At 40.8% G+C, this 20,430-nt stretch overlaps 1 protein-coding gene across 1 annotated transcript in view; it reads right to left on the reverse strand.

Annotated features, from left to right (window-relative positions):
* dysc (dyschronic) overlaps nucleotides 1–20,430 on the reverse strand; it is a 550,335-nt gene that overhangs the window by 31,932 nt on the left and 497,973 nt on the right. The window contains exons 14-16 of the mRNA XM_065219616.1: nucleotides 16,691–16,818; nucleotides 16,292–16,565; nucleotides 15,637–15,705 (exon numbers count right to left, since the gene is read on the reverse strand). Coding sequence (XP_065075688.1) covers nucleotides 15,637–15,705; nucleotides 16,292–16,565; nucleotides 16,691–16,818 — 471 coding nt within the window. The remainder of the gene's footprint in view (nucleotides 1–15,636; nucleotides 15,706–16,291; nucleotides 16,566–16,690; nucleotides 16,819–20,430) is intronic.

Genomic DNA, 20,430 nt, shown 5'->3' on the forward strand with positions numbered 1-20,430 from the left:
GGTTCATGAGTTGATGGGTCGATATGTAGGGTCCAGGTGTGGGTAGCATATTGGTGCTCGGCACGGAAAACAAGATCGACGGAAAACAAATCCAAAGGAAAAAAAAAACGGAGGGGATTTTGTGTGGTTCTGAATTGGCAACAAAATGTTCCGCAATTGCATCCTCCCTATTCGTACACGCCCGAAGATATGAGGCGATTGTCACTTCGACTTGTTTTATTTAGGAATCATTATCTATTATCTGATGACTGTGTTGGGGAAGCAATATGTTCATGTACGTAATTGGTGGCTTTGTTAGTTATTTCGAAGCTTTTGGACAATGCTTGAAATTTACCAGTTTTTCAATAGGTTCAATTTTAAAATCAACAGTCTAAAGCATTGTTATCGATGCGTAGAAATGGTTCTGACCGATTGGTGATAAAATTATTGAAATTGGTCCAGGGCAGCTAAGTTATTAACGTTCAAAATCTTTCATAATTTCATTTTTCGGTTTTCATAAAGTGTACCCCCATCTTCCCGAAAGACGTAGTCCTACGTCAAAATAGTGTCAGGTTTTGAACGCTTATAACGTGACCAATTATGGATGGATTTCGAATTTTATTACACCACTTGATTAAAATTTGTTAACTATTAAAAATTTATCAAACATTTTTACCATAATCAACCATTCAGTGCTCGCTTGCTCTCGCACTTGCTATGACTGTCAGGCAGATAGCCGAGTGTGAGGTTATAAAAGAGCGCACCTGTAATTTTTGTGTTAGTAAGTATTTAGTATAGTATCTGCGGATGTATTAACGTAAGAGAAAGTTAGTGAAGCGAATCGATCAAAGGAGATCGAGCCTTTTAAAATGTTCATCAAGATTTGACTTATAGCTTTTACACGCCCGTTCAAATACCCAAAAATGTGTAGAATAAGATGAATTATTTTCGGAGTAAACAAGGGGAATCCAAAAATATGTAAAAGCTTTACCAACAATAAGGTAAAAACTTGCTTAAAATTAATTAATGTGTCGAATTTTTTGCGTGTTAACTAAACAGAAGGAGAAGGCTGATGTCTTGGCCAAAGTTGTTCAGATGGATAAATCGTATTGGATAGTGAAATGCTCAGTTCATAACTCGCTCACCAGGTAGCGAGAGTGTGCCATTTGATCTCTAATTACTTGCTTAACATGACATCCCGATTTGATAGAAGGTTGGTGTCTTCGGAAAAGTTATGCAGGTGAACAATACCTATTAGATGCAATATAAAAATGTTTTATGATGTCAGATGCACTGCAATGTATTATAAACTGGAATGTTATATGAAATGCATTTTAACTTACGATTGTTTTTTTATTATTTGTTTTCCGTCGATCTTGTTTCCCGTACTGAGTACCAATGCTACTGACACCAGGAAGGCAGCTCCTAAGCCTGGACCCTACCTATCGCCCTATTAATTCATGGACTGGGACCAACGGATTTACTTCCCTTCCGAAGGAAGCCGTGATCATGAATTTTATGCCTCAGAGGGGGGGGGGGGGGTAAGAGGCAATCACGCTTACCGCTACACCACTGGCGTCGCTAACGATAAGTTTGATTATTCAGTTATAAAACGTTTAGTGTCCATGTTTGGAACCTTGTCTCAAATGGGATAGGAACTAAATATTGAGTGCTAAAAATATAGTCTTCATTTTAGGATATTGAGTGTTACCTAATTTCAAATATTTGAAAAATGAATTGAAACATCGTTGATTTGGGAATTAAGTTTATGTGTTAATCTAGTTAATATTTTTGAATGGAGCAACAACAATAATCGTGTAGTCCTACGTCAATAATGCGGTTTTGCGCTGTACACAAACCCTATCTTTTTAATGACTTCAATAATGTCAATAACATAATATGGCACACATCTCTTAAAATTAGCAGAATCATAATATTGTAGTGTGATGTTTATCTGTCAAGCTATTAAGTTTTCTGCAAAAATTACATTTTTAACGAAAGAGATGATTAAACTTTGAAATAAAAGAAGTTAGTTCGGAAAAGAGCCAATTTTAAGTAAAATTGAGCTAAAACCACGATTTTAAATTAGCTGTCCTGGAATGAAAAATAACTTCCCCTCTAATATTTTTACGTGGAAATATTCATCAATGTACGTTAAATTTGATCACGTCATTAGTTAAAAAAAACTGATTGCCCCAATTTGCAAATTATCCACCAGAATATCGTATGTTTTGAACACATAAACGCTCTTAACATGTTGCATTTGTGAGATAGCGTGTTAAAGTTTTCTAGAAAGTTGCTTGTTTTGGTAAATTAAAAAACTCTTTTTAACATAGTATGCCATGAAAAAATCAAATAAAAAAGTTATGGTTGAAACGATTTCCTTGAAAAATACTTCATATCTCAATGAAAAAGACGATTTAAACCATTGATGGTTTCAGCAAAGTTTCTGGAAATGATAAGATCTACAACTTTGTGGAACATTTTATTTCTCTAAACCACATAGAAAAAAAAGTTAGAAATTAAATTTTTTGTCCTAAGGGATTTAAATTATGGACGACCCCTTCATAAGATGCGCCTTTTTTTCCAATCCAAACTTGTCTGAAGACACCAACTTGATTAAACTGCATCTTTATGCACTTTTTTAGTTTTTACCTGAAAAACACCCTCCTGGACCACTGTGCAATGGATTCATAACTTCGCAACAGATGAGAAACCGGAAAGACAGCTTAGCTAAACGATCTGTTAAGAGGAGTACACCCGCGGGGCCTCCCTTAGCTCAGTCGGTAAAGGCGCAGCTACAAAGCAAGACCATGCTGGAGGTGGTTGGGTTCGATTCCCGGTCCGGTCTAGGAATTTTTCGGGTTGGAAAATGTCTCGACTTCCCTGGGCACTGTATGTATGATTGGACTTGCCACACAATTATACCAATGCAAAAATGGTACAGGCATCGAAAGCTCTCAATTAATAACTGTGGAAGTGCATCTAGAACACTAAGTTTTGAGAGCACGCAATAAGCTAATATGCGATATGCAATAAGCTTGAAATGCGAAGAAGAAGAAGAAGAAGACCCGCGAGTAACGATATTGAATCCGTTGCAGCTTTAAATTGTGTGTGTTTGCCGCCGAAATTGAATTTTTAGCAAACCCATCTTAAAATAGATAGTTTAGTGCTATTAATCTTCCTATAAAAAATCAAAATATGCGCACCGTAAAGCCACACTCTGTGTTTTCACTGAAGGTACATTTGAGCGCGCTCTCGACTGTAGCTTCAGTGAAAACTTAGAGTATGACTCTTCTTCTTCTTTTCCTTTATTTAACGTCGGTCTCTGTTCCGCAATCTAGTGCCAATCACCGACGGACATCGATTGCCATCCATTGACGGCAATCGAATGTGCAGGAAGGCAGCTCCACACCTACGTAGGATATCGTACCCATTCACAACACACATGGGCCGGGACCAACGGCTTTACTTCCCTTCCGAAGAAAGACGTGACCAGAGATTTTTATGCCTCAGAAAAATCCCACCGACCTCGGCTGGAATTGAACCCAGACCCATTGGGGTGTTAGAAAGCAGTCACGCTTACCACTGCACCACCGGCGCCGGCAGAGTATGACTCTACGGTACAGATATTTTAAATTTTGATAGGGAAATTAATAGCACTAAACTATCTTTTTTAAGATGGGATAAGTGAATATTCAATTCGATTTAACGTTATCATTTTATAATAAAAAGTAATGAAAAAGTCCAAATAGAGCAATCCATAACTGCGGAAGTACTGAGTAGTTAATTTATAATATTAAGCCAATACACACAAAACACGCAATAACGCTCTTGAAATGTAATTTGTCAATCAAAGGTTCTTATTATTTCTGGATGGGGCACTATAGCCCTGTCATTATACCAAATGGTCATTAGACCGAATGGTCATTAGCCCAGACTTAAATAAACGTTGACGAGCTTCCTTACACAGTAGTTATGTTTTTATGATTTTAAACACATTTGAACGTTCCAAAATCTTGGAAAAATTGCTTGAATCATCTCAGAATACCCTCAGTTTTTGGTATTTTATTATAATTTTCTCCATAATACTCGTGAAAATCATAACCCCTATTTGAACTTAATCTGCAAAATTCTTCAAATTATTTATATTTATGCAGTATTACCTAGTACTTCTATTATTATAATAGTAGTATTTCTCCGGAAAAATCACTTGGATTTCTCCTCAGCAATTACTTTGCATTATCCAGAAACTCCGTATGGAGCGAGTTACTTTGAAGTTTTCCTGGAAGTATTTTTGGATTTAATTGCAATCATTCTTTGAACATACTCCCGAAGTATTCTCCGAAAATTCTCATGGAATTATGCTCTGGATTATTTTCTCCCTGAAACTTCTAGAAATTATCCTTAGGAATTCTTCTATGAACTTTCGTTGAGTTATTTTCATAATTCATTAGGAATTAACTGCACAAATACGTTTGAATTTTCTTTAAAATTTCTTTCGAATCCCATTCAGGGTTTACTTGTAATTCTACTACCTTGGTATTCCGGTTTCACATAGAATCTGCAGTTCCTCAAAACTTCCTTGAAAGCAGATTGCACTTGATATTTTCTTTACAGTTCTTCCCAGATATGCCTTGGAATAAGTTCCTTAGAAATTATCATCCAATTTAATGAACCTGCAAAATTATGCACGGTCCTTAATCTTGATGGATTTCAAATATGTGACCTTGGAGAAAAAAAAACCTAGGAAGCAGGTTCTTGATTAAATTTCTCCAAGTATAATAAATTTTAATTAATTAATTTTTTGTTCAAATTAAAAATTTGTAAAATATCCATATTTCAGAACTTTAATATAAAACAATTCAAGCTTCTGAATTTTTAAAAGTTATTTTGTTACTGAAGATAAATCTTAGGATCTATTTGCTTCAATGAGTTACAGAAAAGGTCGGGTAAAATTTAATGTTTGCATAGTAAAATGTAGTTTATTCTTAAAACAAAAATCCTTAGTAAGAAATTTTAAAATTGCTGAAGTAATGATGAAATTCCCTGAGAGTTTCGGGTTTTTCCAGGAAAAATGAAATTCCCGGTTTTCAGAGATGTTTTCATGTAGTAGACGCCTTGAACTATTGAATTAGTTTTTTTAGTTTCCTGACATGAGACGGAATAATTGTTGGCTATTTTATTATTTGCTGTTATTCTCTTTTTCAAACTTGCAAATTTGGTTCGCAGCGTTGCCGGTGGCGTAGTGGTAAGCGTGATTACCTCTCACCCAAGCAGGCCTGGGTTCAATCCTAGTTGGCGCCGCCGGGATGTTCTGAGGCATAACATCTCTGATCAAGCCTTCCTTCGGAAGGGAAGTAAAGCCGTTGGTCCCCGGTTCATGAGTTGATGGGTCGATAGGTAGGGTCCAGGTGTGGGAGCTGCCTTCCTGGCGTCGGTAGCATTGGTGCTCAGCACGGAAAACAAGATCGACGGAAAACAAATCAAGGAAAAAAAATTCTTCCCAAGTGTTAAGAATTTATTCACGGAATTTAGCCTAATGACCGTTTTGCCAAATGCTAACCAATTTAAAAAATTTGAAAATAGAAACTCTGACCTCGGGACATTTTCAGGTTCCACAGAATGACACTAGACAAGAAAACTGTAATTATTGGTAAAAATATCAAAACTATTAGAACTCATTTTCAAACAACTTAAAGGTTAATTAACAATTTTAGAGTCCCTGGAGAAGGTCTCAAATGGGCCAAAACGTAGTACCAAACTTATGACCGTACGATCAAATGACCGTTCGGCCTAATGACCATTCGGGCTAGTGACCATTTAGCCTGCTGATTTTTGGCATAATAGCCCATCATCCGCCCTGAGCATTTAATATAACCTGTTTGATATGGGGCTGTGTCATTTCGCCGAAGGACGTTTTGCCAAAGAATATTTCGCCGAATGGATCATTTCTAATATGTAAAACATTGATTGTACATTTGATACATTTGTAAAAATGTAATATATTGATTGTTTAAAAATTCCCGAAATCAGTACAACTCCAAAAACCTTACTTACCTTACCAATCGGCTAAGGCCTTGTTGTCCTCTGCTGTCCGAAGAAGTCGTCTCCACTCTACTCGATCCATGGCGACAGTTCGCCAGCCTCGTAATCTGCGAAGGGTCCGCAGGTCACCTTCTACTTGGTCGATCCACCTTGCCCGCTGCGCGCCTCTTCTTCTTGTTCCTGTCGCTTTCTAGAATCATTTTCACTGGGTCGTCGTGCGGCATTCTTACGACGTGCCCATCCCACCGTAGTCGCCCAATTTTTGCAATGTGGACGATGGATGGTTCTCCCAGCAGCTGGTGCAATTCGTGGTTCATTCGCCTCCTCCACGTTCCGTCATCCATCTGCACTCCACCGTAGATGGTACGCAACACCTTCCGTTCGAAAACACCAAGGGCGCGTTGGTCCTTCACGAGCATAGTCCAGGTCTCGTGGCCGTAAAGGACCACCGGTCTAATTAGCGTCTTGTAGACAGTCAACTTCGTGCGGCGGCGAATTTTATTCGACCGGAGCGTCCTCCGGAGTCCAAAGTAGGCACGATTCCCTGCCATAATGCGTCTTTGAATTTCTCTGCTGGTATCATTTTCGGCGGTCACCAGTGAGCCCAAATACACGAACTCATCGACCACCTCGATTTCGTCACCGTCAATCTGAACTCGGAGTGGGAGGCTAACATTGTCTTCCCTAGAACCTCTTGCTTTCATGTATTTTGTCTTTGATGCGTTGATGGCAAGTCCAATCCGTCTAGCTTCAGCCTTCAGTCTGATGTACGTTTCCGCCATCGGCTCAAAGTTCCGTGCCATAATGTCAATGTCATCGGCGAAACCAAGGAGCTGGATGGACTTCCTGAATATCGTGCCACTCGTGTCTATCCCAGCTCTTCTGATCACACCTTCTAACGCGATGTTGAACAGCAGACACGAAAGGCCATCACCCTGCCGTAACCCCCTTCGTGATTCAAAGGGACTCGAGAGTGTCCCCGATACTCGAACAACGCACATCACTCGATCCATCGTCGCCTTGACCAATCGCGTCAGTTTATCCGGAAATCCGTACTCGTGCATAATCTGCCATAGCTGATCTCGATCGATTGTGTCGTATGCGGATTTGAAATCGATGAACAAATGATGTGTGGGCACGTTGTATTCGCGGCATTTCTGCAGAACCTGCCGAATCGCGAAAATTTGGTCCGTGATAGCGCGGGCACCCATGAATCCCGCCTGGTATTGCCCCATTTGGGAGAGTACCTTGTAGGCGGCGCTCAGCAGTGTGATCGCGCGGTAGTTGCAGCAATCCAACTTGTCGCCCTTTTTGTAGATTGGGCATACGACACCTTCCATCCACTCGTCCGGTAATATCTCCTCCTCCCAAGTCTTGGCAATTACCCAGTGCAGCGTTTTAACCAGTGCTTCACCACCGTATTTTAATAGCTCACTTGGTAGTTGATCTACACCAGTTGCTTTGTTGTTCTTCAGCCGACCGATCTCCTCCTCAACTTCTTGAAGATCAGGGGCCGGTAGCCTGTCGTCTTCTGCGTGTGCTCCAAGGTCTGTTGCCGTGCCACCTTCGTTTTCTGCTGCTTCACCGTTGAGGTGCTCGTCATAGTACTGCTTCCACCTCTCAATCACCTCACACTCTTTCGTGAGAAGGTTACCGTCCAAGTCCTTGCACATATCGACTTGCGGCACGTAGCCTTTGCGCGAACTATTTAGCTTCTCGTAGAACTTCCGTGTGTCGTTTACGCGGTACAGATTTTCCATCGCCTCGCGATCTCGGTTTCCTGCTGACGCTTCTTCCTTCGGAAAACCGAGTTTTGTCTGTTCCGCGCTTGTCTGTATCGCCCACATTCAATCTCATGCGGTGTTGCAGCATTCTCGCCCGTGCTGCATTCTTCTCCTCTACTAACAGTTTGCATTCGCCGTCAAACCAGTCATTTCTTCGGTCCGGGATTGCAGTACCTAGTGCCACTGCAGCAGTACTACCTATGGTTGAACGGATGTCCCTCCAGCCATCTTTAAGAGAAGCTGCGCCAAGCTGCGCCAAGCTGCTCTTCCGTGGGTAGTGCAACTTCTAGCTGCTGCGCGTAGTCCTGGGCAACTCCGGCGTCCCGTAGTTGCTCAATGTTGGGTCGTGGCGTTCGACTTCGACGTGTGTTATGCACCGTCGAGAGTTTTGAGCGCATGCATACTGCAACTAGGTAGTGGTCCGAATCTATGTTCGCACTGCGGTACGTGCGGACGTTGATAATGTCGGAGAAGAATTTCCCGTCGATTAGAACGTGATCGATTTGGTTTTCTGTGTGTTGGTCAGGTGATCTCCAAGTGGCTTTGTGGATATCCTTGCGGGGGAAAAAGGTACTTCGAACTACCATACTCCAAAAACCTGCTCATGTTTAAAATAAGGAAGCATTTCATTTGAAAAGCTTGCCAGGTTGAAACAATCGAACCTTCTAAATCTTTTTTCGAGACTGAAGTCAAAATTTACTGAGCTATAAAAAAGTTCAAACCCGTTGAAAATGACTTATTCTTCGGCGAACTGACCTTCGGCGAAACTTCCTTCGACAAATCGTCCTTCGGGGAAACGTCCTTCGGCGAAATGTCCCACTCCCGTTTGATATATCTCATGATAGGTCATGGTATAAATCCATGGCACGGACCATTCCTCAAAACTCTTGTAGAAATATCGAATTATGGAGAGTACGATACACAGGAACATGTAGGGAATCTTTCGCAGAATCTATCGAGTTATCGAAAATATCGAGTTATATAATATCGAGTTGTGGAGAGTTGACTGTATTTTAAGTTTTTATTTTTTTTTAAAGATTACAACCAAAATTACCATGTTACATTTTTTGTCTAGGACGACACTTCGATCAGATGTGACGTTTACGTGCTTCAGTATATTGGAAAATGTAATAGACGAAATGTTGAAAAAAAAAATGGAACATCTAAAATTGCCGAATTTCATCTAAAATGTGAATGATTGCCCATAACGAACATTTATGCAAAGTTTCATCAAATCGAAAAAGGTCGAGTTTATCCGATTCGTCATTTAGGGTGGAACTGCTCGTTTCAGATAATCATGTAGCTTGGAGACTTATTTGCGTTGCAAACCAATTTTGAGAACCGCTGTTCTAGAATGTTGGAGGTCGTCAACATTAGTAACCATCTTTACAGTGAAAAATGTATCCACTTTTCGGCGCTTCATCGGACGTTCAAGATCAGCTATTTGTTCATCAACTGACCATATTTACAGTGATGAATCCCTCCATTCAAGAAGCTAATGGAAATTGGCGATTGGCTCAAAGTTTGCTGATGATTTGCGGCATAACAAATAAATCCTATGAAGTTATTTCGGTCACTTTCGTTGCGATTACGACAATTATAATTTGGGCGTTGTAATCATTTGCGGAGAAGCCTAGCTATCCAAATTTCTCTTACTCAGCTGCGAACTACTAGCAAGCTCTTGACCGTGCGCGCCTAGGCCCTTCGTCAGAATGATGATTGCAGTTGCTATGCGGATGTGATCTACAGGTGGTGAACTAAGACTATGTATTGAACATACTGAGTATCAAACGACGAAAACAAAGGAAGAGAAAGAGAGAGGAGCTAAATAAATCATTTACTGTCAAAGTATATCTAGAGAGATGAAAATGAAAATTTGACAAAGTCAATTCAATCTTCGATCTTCGATACTAAGAAGTGCCTCATGCTGCTCAGTGCAAAAGAGAAGCGATTGAAGTACTCGAACTGAGAGTTGAAGAAAACAAACAGAACTAACACTAGAAATTAAATGGAAAATCATCAACCAAACAAAGTGTCCATTTGTATAAATATATGTGAGTAAAAGTGGAGTTTGATTGCAGAAGTCAGATTTTTGTTTTTTTTTTTCAGTCCGATTGGTTCATCGTTTATGATTGTTTCTCGAATGATTTTTGGAATGGCGAATTTCATGCAATCGAACGTGGCTCAACTACACCTATTAATTGATGATTCACTATAAGAACAGAATGTAACATTCCAATGTGAAGAACTAGGAAAGAAATGTGACTGGAAACATCGAGATTCGGTATGAAAATCTAGAATATATAAAGAAAAAGCTTGCAAAATGCAGCTAATCAAAGCACTATAAACTAAAAGCTCTATGATAATGGAAAGTAATTTGGTAACGAACGAATGATTTTTTTCACTGTAAATCATATCTATAAAAATGGACACAATTCGTGCTTCGCAATATTTTTACTTTACTGGTGCAGATTCTAAATTTTGGATTTGACAATACAGGAGTGGTTATTTTTTAATTGAAAATTGGAAAAAGGTTCGAAAAATATGTTGTTACAATTACAAGTTACAAATAAGGTTGGTTTACTTTTACTTAAAACAAAAAGATTGTAATGAAAATTTATCACTTCATTTATGAAATTATAAATTTGGAAAAAAAGAGGGCTGCTTTTGAAGCAAAAGGTGGATTACTAAAAAATCAAAATAAATTTTAAAAGTCAAAAATGTAATTACAAAACAGTTGTGATAGAAAACGGACCGAACAAAATCAAACAACCGGAAGTGAAACGAACCGAAAAAAGTCAACAAAATACACGTTTTGATTTTCTTTTTTTTTTTTGTAAAAATCCAAATAAATTGCACTTACGAGAGGTCTTCCCCAGTACCAAGATTTGACTCGTTGCGTTAAACCACCTAAATGTGATCGTAATCCATCTAAGTAGCTCCCCTGGAAAATTTAACGTACACAACAACACACACATGTATGGAATAGCACCGATGAAAGTTGGTAAAGTTTTTTTTTTGTTTGTTTTGAAAATATAACGAAAGTGGATTTTCGGGATGTGGATGATTCGGGGATTGAATAAAATAAGGAAAACTTCACTAGAATATGAGTATTTCTAATAAACGTCTGTCTACGGTAAAGGAAAGTTCTAAACTGGGACTATTCAAAACAGAAGTGAAATCAATGCTAAGTATAAAACGATGTTTTTTTATTCTATTAAGTCCTATTCTAGCCTTTTAATCATTTGAATGTCTATTGCTATGTCTAGCTTTTGAAAAAGTTACAATATTCTAAAACAGAGCAATGATAAACACTATAGCAGTTTGGAAGAGATTCTACGTATATTTGGTCACCTATTTCAGCTAAGGATGATTTCGAACGTGTTTTTGTAAGCCTGGTGTCTTCTTGTCTATAACCTATCAGTTCCAATCCTTTCCTATCCTATCCAATCATTAAGCTGAGACTCTGTGCCTATTCTGAACGAGTGTACTCTCTGCAATGGGCCTAACTGGAGTCCCTAAGCAGGTTTGGTGGACAATCCTTTTAATAATTGTTTTTTTTTTAATATTCTTACCATTACATGAAATCAGAACGAAAAAGTATATAATCAAGAATGGAAGTATGTATCATACGGAAACCAATGAAATCAAACGTCATATTTAGCACAAAACACTTGCAAAGCACGAATCAGTTCGCTTACCTGGTCCTGATGGAAGAAAGCATGAAACGAATCGAAATAGTTAGTTTTCAGGTATGGAATGAGGAGACTTTATTTTGAATTTTTGGAAACGCTTTCTTCAAAACCTTCGGGTTGTTATTACCTGTTATTTGTCAAAACCTGTTCTGGGAATTTCGTAAAATATAGGTAGTTTTGTTGCTTCTCGCAAAATAATAGACCATATCATCAGCAAAACCGATAACTTCGAAGCTTTCTTCCACTAGTTTATTGAGAAGATCATCAACAACAAGTGACCATAATAAGGGTGGCAATACAAGATGACACACCCTAGTAGTTTTATAGTTATAGATGATTCTCCCAATTATTCAGCATTTCCATAATCCAAGCTATAATTCAAGGATCAACGTTCCTTTTTTCCATTGAGCTTTTTATAGCTTTGTATTTTTTCTATTCTCTTTATTTTAGTGAATTTTGGCCATTGGCTAGTTTTACACTTAGTTTATAGATTTGTAGGATGTATAATCAAAAGCTCCCACACAATTTCTTTTTTGTCAAGAGTATTTTCTACTTTTGCAACCAGTTTATGTAAAGCTATGTGACTGTAGATCTGTTTGATTGGTAATCAAATTAAGATCTGTTAAGAGGACTCAACTCCAGTATAGCGTATACTGCGTGTTGATGAACATCATAAATCATTGGTGCTTGTGATTGAAACTGCAAGCGAATGTGAAATTTCCCGTCATGTACGATGGACTGTTGAGGATAAAATTCCCGGTAGGCGTGAAAATTGTAGGTTTTGCCGACGATGTCACGCTGGTAGTCTGCGGGGAATCCCTCGAGGAGGTAGAGCTGACAGCGGCTCACTGCGTCAGACTTGTGGAGGAATGGATGAGAACCAGGAAACTGGAGCTCGCCCATCACAAGACGGAAGTGGTCGTAGTCAACAATCGCATGTCAGTACAGCATGCGACGTTGACAGTCGGCGGAAGCACAATTAGGTCTGTGCGCTCTCTAAAACTCTTGGGGGTTATGCTCGACGATAAGCTCAGCTTCGGCTGCCACGTCGAGTACGCCTGCAAGAGAGCGTCTACGGCTGTGGGGGCATTATCCCGTATGATGTCTAACAGCTCGGCAGTGAATGCCAGTAAGCGCAGGCTCCTCGCTGGGGTCGTAGTATCTATCCTCAGATACGGTGGCCCTGCGTGGGCTGCGGTACTGGATATTGACTGCCTCAGGCAGAAATTAGAGAGTACACACAGGCTAATGTGCTTGAGGGTGGCCAGTGCATACCGCACTATCTCGAGAGAGGCCGTCTGTGTCATAGCAGGGATGACGCCAATCTGCCTTATCATTAAGGAGGATGTGGTGTGCTATGACGCGAGGACCGTTCGAGGGGTGCGCAACAACGCGCGAGTTGTGTCGACCGCGAGATGGCAATCGGAGTGGAAAAACTCCACAAAGGGGAGGTGGACTTACCGCTTGATACCTTCCGTATCAAGCTGGGTCAACAGGCGCCATGGGGAAGTAAACTTCCAACTGACACAGTTTCTGTCAGGCCATGGCTGCTTTAGGAGTTACCTGCATAGGTTCGGATATGCAAGTACTCCCATCTGCCCCACATGTGCTGGCGTCGAGGAGACCGCCGAACACGTTGTGTTCGCCTGTCCACGTTTCGAGCCAGTATCGAGCGCTATGCTAGCGATATGCGGAACGGATACCAGTCCGGATAACATCGTTCCTAGGATGTGTGGTACCACCGAGAACTGGAGCGCGGTGGTGACTGCGGTCACCCACATAGTTTCGGTATTACAACGACAGTGGCGAGCCGAGCAGCAGTTACCTTTTGCCCGACTAGATCGTTAGAGTATTGCTTGAGAGCCGCCATAGCGCTACAGCGGCCCCTCCCACGAAGTAATGCCTTCGGGCGGTTCCGGAGAGGTCAAGGTCCAAGCGCACAAGGTAAGGTTTAGTGGGTCGGGAGTGAAATTCTCCCATCCCCACACCCTAAGTTCCTTCTCAGGTGTCTGTGAGCAGATTCCTCCCTGTATGAAAAAAAGGTGAGCCTGTCAACGATTCTCCGTTCACCTCAAAGGAACTTGTGACGCTCGTGGCCGAGGTCATCATTATCATGCGCACCTGCAAGACTCGATCAGAACAGCTGCATGCTGCCCTGTTTCTTGTCACTAAGTATGGACCGTGAAGCCATCAAGATCGTAAATTGAATGCTTGCTCCTTGAAGAGCAAAAACATCGAGTTTGTTGACTTTCTCAACGAACGGCACATCGACATAGCCGTCATCACCGAGACTCTCTTGAAGCCCGAGCTGAACGTCTTCTTACCCGGCTTTCGGCTCGTAAGGCTTGACCGTATCAGTTCCGGGGGAGGAAGAGTGGTCATCGCTGCGCGACGGAACATCAGCTGCCAGCTACTGCCAAGCTTCCAGCTGAAAACTATCGAAGCCATCGAAGTTGAGGTGAGCACATCGCTTGGTCCAATCACCATCATCGCGGTCTACTGCCCTAAGCAAACCAACATTAGGGACGGCTTGGCTGCAGACCCCCGAAGAGACATCATCAAGTTAACACGACGGCGGCAAAATTTCATCATCGCTGGCGACCTGAACGCCAAGCATCAAGTATGGGGCAATAGTCGGCGAAACCAGATTGGCACAATCTTGTACAACGATCTGCAGGAAGCCCACTACAACATCCTGTGTCCAGACACTCGCACCCGGTTGAGTCGATCCGGAGCTCATGCCACCATCGACATCTTTATCAGCAACATTGGCGATAACATCTCTCAACCTATCGCCTATCAGGAACTGAGCTCGGACCACTATCCGGTGGTGGCCGAAGTAGGTTCCTCTGTCAATAGGTTTCAAGTTTCTCGGCGAAATTACCATCGTGTCAGCTGGCAGCAGTACCAGCGCTGTGTGGACACAGCAATCGACTACGACGTCCTACCGGAGTCGTTCGAAGAAGTCGTGCAAACCATCGAAGAGGCGATATCCCGTGCCAGGAAGTAACACGTACCAGCATCCAGACAGGAGAGTCATACTCTGAACCTTGACAGCCCAACCTAAGATCTTATCAGGCTCCGTAACACCATTCGTAGGCAGTTCCAGCGTTCTGGGCTGCCCCACTTGAAGACCAATGTCAATAGGCTAACCAAAATTATCCAGGCCAGGATGGTGGAACTCAGAAATAACGATTTTGCCAACAAGATTCGCTCTCTCCCAGATTGTGCAAAAGCATTTTGGAAGATGACCAAAATTTTGAAAAATTAGTCAAGACCGATCCCTCCGTTTTCCTCTGTTGATCAGAACTCGGACCCACCCCTGCTCATAACCCCAGTTGAAAAAGCCAATGCTCTTGGCCAACATTTTGTGATTTCACATAATCTTGGCCAAACCATGGTGAGCCCCCATGGGCCTGCCGTACTGGAGGCAATGACTAGAGTCGCTGACACCCCCGTAGTAGTGCAGGATGATAGTAGTATATCGGCTGATGAGGTGATAACAGCTGTTAGAAACACTAAAACATGAAGGCCATGGATGGTGTAGTCAACCTCGAGTTGAAAAACTTGAGTATTGACTTCTTCAGTAGATCTCGGAATACAACCAACACTCCGCTCGATTTCAATGGAACATACAGGTTTTCACTATTATGTTCGATAAGTTTTCCCGTATTTATCTTTGCTAGTTCATTTACAATGTTGATAAATTTGATAGATGTTACTTAATTGATTCTTATAAAAAAAAAACAGCGACTGCAAGATCTTAAAGGTGTTCATCAACAATTGTTTTTTTTTTTCAGTTCAGAAGCATTTTGACGTTCCACTGCAATCGGCAATATTGCGGATCCACAGAAAAAATGACCGAGATTTCAAATAAATCTGATGTTAATTTAACTGTTATGATTGTTAAAAATTGAATTTAAAATATACATTTTAAATGTTATATTAAAGCATTTGGATTCAGTCTCCCTTGTTGCCTCACCCCCCGCACTTTACTTTACTAATGATCCTTTAACTCTGCTGTTTATTTCGAAGAATGGTTGGACTTAAATTGTTGTGATTTCTTTACTTTAGTAAATTCAACGTTGAATATCGTTTATCTAGTACACACAGTTACAAATAATCCTTACCGAGTCATAGTCCGCCCTCGATAGCTGAGTCTCGCTGCCTCTCCTAGGTCGTGACGGATCATTGTAATCCTGCAAGGAATCGGAAAAACAAAACACACACAAAGAAAACACAAATTGAGTATTTCAATCATTTAGGTTCGTTATGATTCATTATGCAGCTCATTAGGAGGTCAAGAGGTTTTTCATTCGAGAAGATTTGCTCAAGAGCTTCTTTTCTGTTTTGTTCAGAGTAGGTAGGTTGTGTTGAGTGGTGAAATGTTAGGAAATTCAAAAACGCACTTTCGAAAACGGACAAACATTAGTTGATTGGTGTTTGTTTTTGACAGTTAACAGTAGTGGGATGTGACAGTGTTGGTTGTGTCGTTGGCAAAGTATAATGGTAAACAATAAACAACTTCCTATCTAATTTTGATTTCTGCTCTAAACATCGAAACGGATCTATGCCTAACAGTTAGATGGGAATCTGTATTTTTTTTTATTGGGTGAAATGTGGTCCCTGTCAGAGTTGCGTGTTCTGGATCTGTGACTGTAGTGTTGATTTTGATTTTGCTCTCTGTTGGACTGGTCTGCTGTCAGTCAGTTTTGACAGGATTGGTCCGAGGAAAAATCGAAACTTGTCCGCGGTTCCGAGGAAAATCAAATCGCTTCTAATCACCTTATTCTTCAACTGTTTGACAACGTCGCTAGACGACGAGGAGATTTTGTGTCGATTCGGGTGATACAGAGGATTGAGGCCGAGGACACCGGCTGGCGGTGAGGCGGCACCAAGGCCACCGAACGCGACACGATTCGGCGTTCCGCCGCTGCCCAGATCCGCCAGGTGGCTCTGCGATGTATTGAGATGACGGGACGATGACGACGATGTTGGTGGATGATGGTGGAGAATCGGTCCGGCCGACATGGGGCGATACGGCAGTGGTGCCGGTGGACTGCGCAGCGTTTTGTTGATTCAAAAGGGTAAGATTTTTGATTTTTTTTTTGTTGATAAATTAAAAATAAAATGAGTAAATAATTGGTCAAATGAAAGAAAGTAAGTAAGGAGAAAACTCAGTACCGATTGCGAATGTCCGGGGTGGTCCCGGCTGCTGCCGCTGAATTCGATGCCCCTGCCGCCACTGCACCGGGGTCGTCTGCCAGACCTCGGCCTGTCGCTTCGATCACTTCCAGATCCGTGTCTGAAACCTGCAATGGGGAATGGGATGGGAAGATGGACATTCTGAGACTGCTTTGACTCCGGGCGGGCCTCTGCACGACGTTCCGTCGACAATGTGGCGTCGCTTTGATGAAAGACTATGCGTGAAGTGGTGAGGTGTATCTCCTAGAGGCGCCAAGTTGCAAATCTACTAAATTTCTCAAGACTACAGAATCGGATTTGGTTGAGTAAAATCAAAACAGTGGCATTCCCATTCCATCTACAGGTGTACAGTGGAGGCATTCCTGCTCTAACTATGAGAACAGCGGAGAGCGTGAGTAGAGCAATATGCATTACTAAAGAAATGGCGAATTTCTTTCCATCCATCTCTGTATTTACACGGAAAGAAAAATTGCAAGACTGAAAAACGAGCGAGCGGAGAATTTACAGCCAGCGATCTATTCTACCGGAATAAAGAGAAAACTTTGCTGAAACACTTGTTAAGTCGAAGAAAAAACAGTGAAGATTATGAAAAAGGAGTAGGTTTACAACGTGAGCAAGCAGAAAAGTACCGAGATTAAAAAAAATACTAGCGGAAAGTGTCTACACCAAGCTGCGAAAGGGTTTGCTTTTTTTAAATTTTGCGCGAGAGCAAATTTGAATAAAATAGAAGGTTAAAAGTTCAATTTCATTAAGTTGCAATTAGTGTGTGTATTTTGTGACGGGTGTGGTGTTTGTATCTACTGTGGTGAAGCTGTGCGTGTGGTTTTTTTTTTCTAAAATCTACTATTGGTACGATAAATGTGATCTATCTAAGTGCGATTTTTTGTTATAATAATGACTGTTCTTTAATCTACACTCAAAACCAAATTGCGGTAAACGTTTTCATTTGTTTAATTTTGAATGTAGATTTCTATTTTGCCTATTTATTTTCCAACTAGTCTTCATCAGACAATCAACCATCGAGCGTTCGTATCACAATTCCACCTTGAACTCCATTTTGATTTTTTATTATAACCCGAATCGAGAGTCATAAAAAACGCTGCGCCTGCTTCACCCAATCAAAGTCGAGAACTCACGGGGCTTTCCGTGTTTTTTTTTTGTTTTCACTCCTCACACGATCAAAAACCGTCGTCATCCAATGGTGGCGAGGCAATTTCGAAGAAATTGTACATAAAGGCTGACGATGTAAACATAAAAAACGCTCGCCTTGTTGCAGAAGGGGGAGAATTTTTGTTATTACGCCATCTCTCCATCTGCCTTCATCGGAGTGCGGAGTGGCGGCGGTCGTGAGCACATAACAAAGGAACTCAACCGCTGCCTCTAGCATAATCAAAGCCATGTAGCAAGCTGCGTTTCCCCCTTGGATTTAATTTTTTTCGGTTGATGTTTTGTTGGTAGGCACACTCACGCACACCGAGTCGGAAAATGCTTTGTTAGCAAAACATTCGGAAACTAGGGTTAGGTTTTTTTCTCTCGTGCCTGATGTCGTCTGCACGTCTTCGTTGTCGTTTTGTGCGCTTCCTTCATACAAGGAGAGAAGATTTTCCCCCACCTTATGCTGGTTGTACGGATTTTCCCTTTTTTATGTGAGCCTGTAAAATATAGGCGATGGATGGTTTTGTTGGTCCATGTTGTGGGGACGCTTAGCATCGTACTTAACTGAAGCCAAGGGATGTTCAATATAAACCACACTCATAAAATAAATCACATAACCGATGGAAGATATCCATGTGAATTTCACATAACTTTCATGAGATCCCATAATTGGAAATTGCACCACTAAATCACATGAACGGTATGTCTCCAATGAAATCTATATGATTTCTCACTTAGAATGTCTTATGCTGTGTGATATTCAGAAAAAAATCATTCATTTTGCTATTGGAATTGCCAAGCTAAAACGATTTCAAATTAGGACCTGATCATTTTCTTAAAATTTGAGCTCATTTGGATTCTCATGTATACTTATACTGCACTGGCTTTTCGAAGTTTATATGGGAAATGTAAACTTTTTATTCTCCTAGTCCTAGCCATTTGGCATAATCATTAAGTCATTCAAAGTGTTTTTATATTGCTTCATACACGAAGCTTGCGATTTTCAGAGTTGGTTGGAAATGCTATTTAACATGAAGCTTTAGTGCGATAATTTATTAGCTAGAGAATGGTCTCAAAAGAGGGTAGGTAGATAGTTCCGTTAGAGTACGGCAGTATGAAAATTGAATAGAAGTTGAAAATGAGCGAAGGACCGTTAATGCAACAATCCAAGTCTCTTAAAATCGCAAACTTCGCGTATGAAGTAACATAAAAACACTTTGAATGTAACAACTCAAGGCGGGACTAGCCGTCAACAATAATGTTGGATAAAGAAGAATTGCACTATAACACGCCACCGACTGAAAATGCTTTCGGCAACGTGGGGCTTTAGGTAATGATGAAACGTCACTAGAACTATTCCACAGCCACAGGCAGTATTTGAGCAAAGTCAGGTGCAAACTTTTTGCCTGAGCTTTGTTTTGCTTACGTCTTCAAATATATTTCAAATCTCCGCGTACATCGTACGGGTTAGGCAAAGAGTGTGCGTTTGACTTGCACTGTCGCATTAATGGTCCTTCGCTCATTTTCAACTTCTATTCAATTTTCATACTGCCGTACTCTAACGGAACTATCTACCAACCCCTTCTAAGACCATTATCTACACACTTAGGAAAAAATCATGTACATTTAGGTGCTCTGAGACTGACGAGCGTCAATTTTGACATAGACGCGAATTCAACTCAATCAAATGTACTTTTCGTCGAGTAACGAGCATTTCAGTCTCGGAGCACTTAATTTTACATGAAATATTTGTGTACGTCTGATCCTATAAGTCAAAGATGGATTCCGTCACATCTAAAATTAGTTATTTTTAAGTGTGTAGCTAATAAATTATCGCACTAAAGCTTCGTGTTAGATAACATTTCCAACCAACTCTGATAATTATAAAGGGGTAAGTTTGTTATCTTTTGACGTAGACTACGTCTTACAGGAAGGTACAGGGGGTAAATCGAAAATCTTAAATTGCAACCGTCATGAATATGCGTTAGGTTTCGAACGCTTATAACTTTGTTATTTATAGGTAAAATTAAAATCCAAATACACCAATCGATAGGAAATGCATGTACACATCTGATGTATTTCATCATTCTCATTTATAAAGTTTTGATAATTGTACAAATAAAATATAACAATGTTATAACTGTTTTCAAGAAATAAACGTTTTGCCTAACTCAGTTGTCAAAATCAAGTACCATTTGGTTGCGCATGGTTCTGATTGAACTTGTAAAGCTATAAAAGAGCGTTGCTGTAGCTCCACCGCTCACGTTCGTATCGTCACCAGCGGCAAAAGGTGAAATGTCTCCCTCTCTCTCTGCCATCGTGTAAAGGGTGTCCACGATGAAATTGCCACACACAAAATTGATTCGCAAAATTCGAGTTTTCATCCGATTGCCATCAAATTTTCAGGGATTGAGAAATAACTATTAAACTTCATTTTACCATTTTACTCGTATTTTATTTACAGTCCATACGCAAATGCCCGCACCTTGGCCTTAACCCCGGACATAAGATTCTGCAAAACCTGTGAATCAACCGTTTTTTGCATGTAAACCCATACTTTCTTC

The sequence above is a fragment of the Ochlerotatus camptorhynchus genome, unplaced genomic scaffold (assembly GCF_037179485.1).
Source record: "Ochlerotatus camptorhynchus isolate MF236.1 unplaced genomic scaffold, CSIRO-AGI_Acam_v1.1 ptg000107l, whole genome shotgun sequence".
In the NCBI taxonomy this organism is placed as follows: domain Eukaryota; kingdom Metazoa; phylum Arthropoda; class Insecta; order Diptera; family Culicidae; genus Ochlerotatus; species Ochlerotatus camptorhynchus.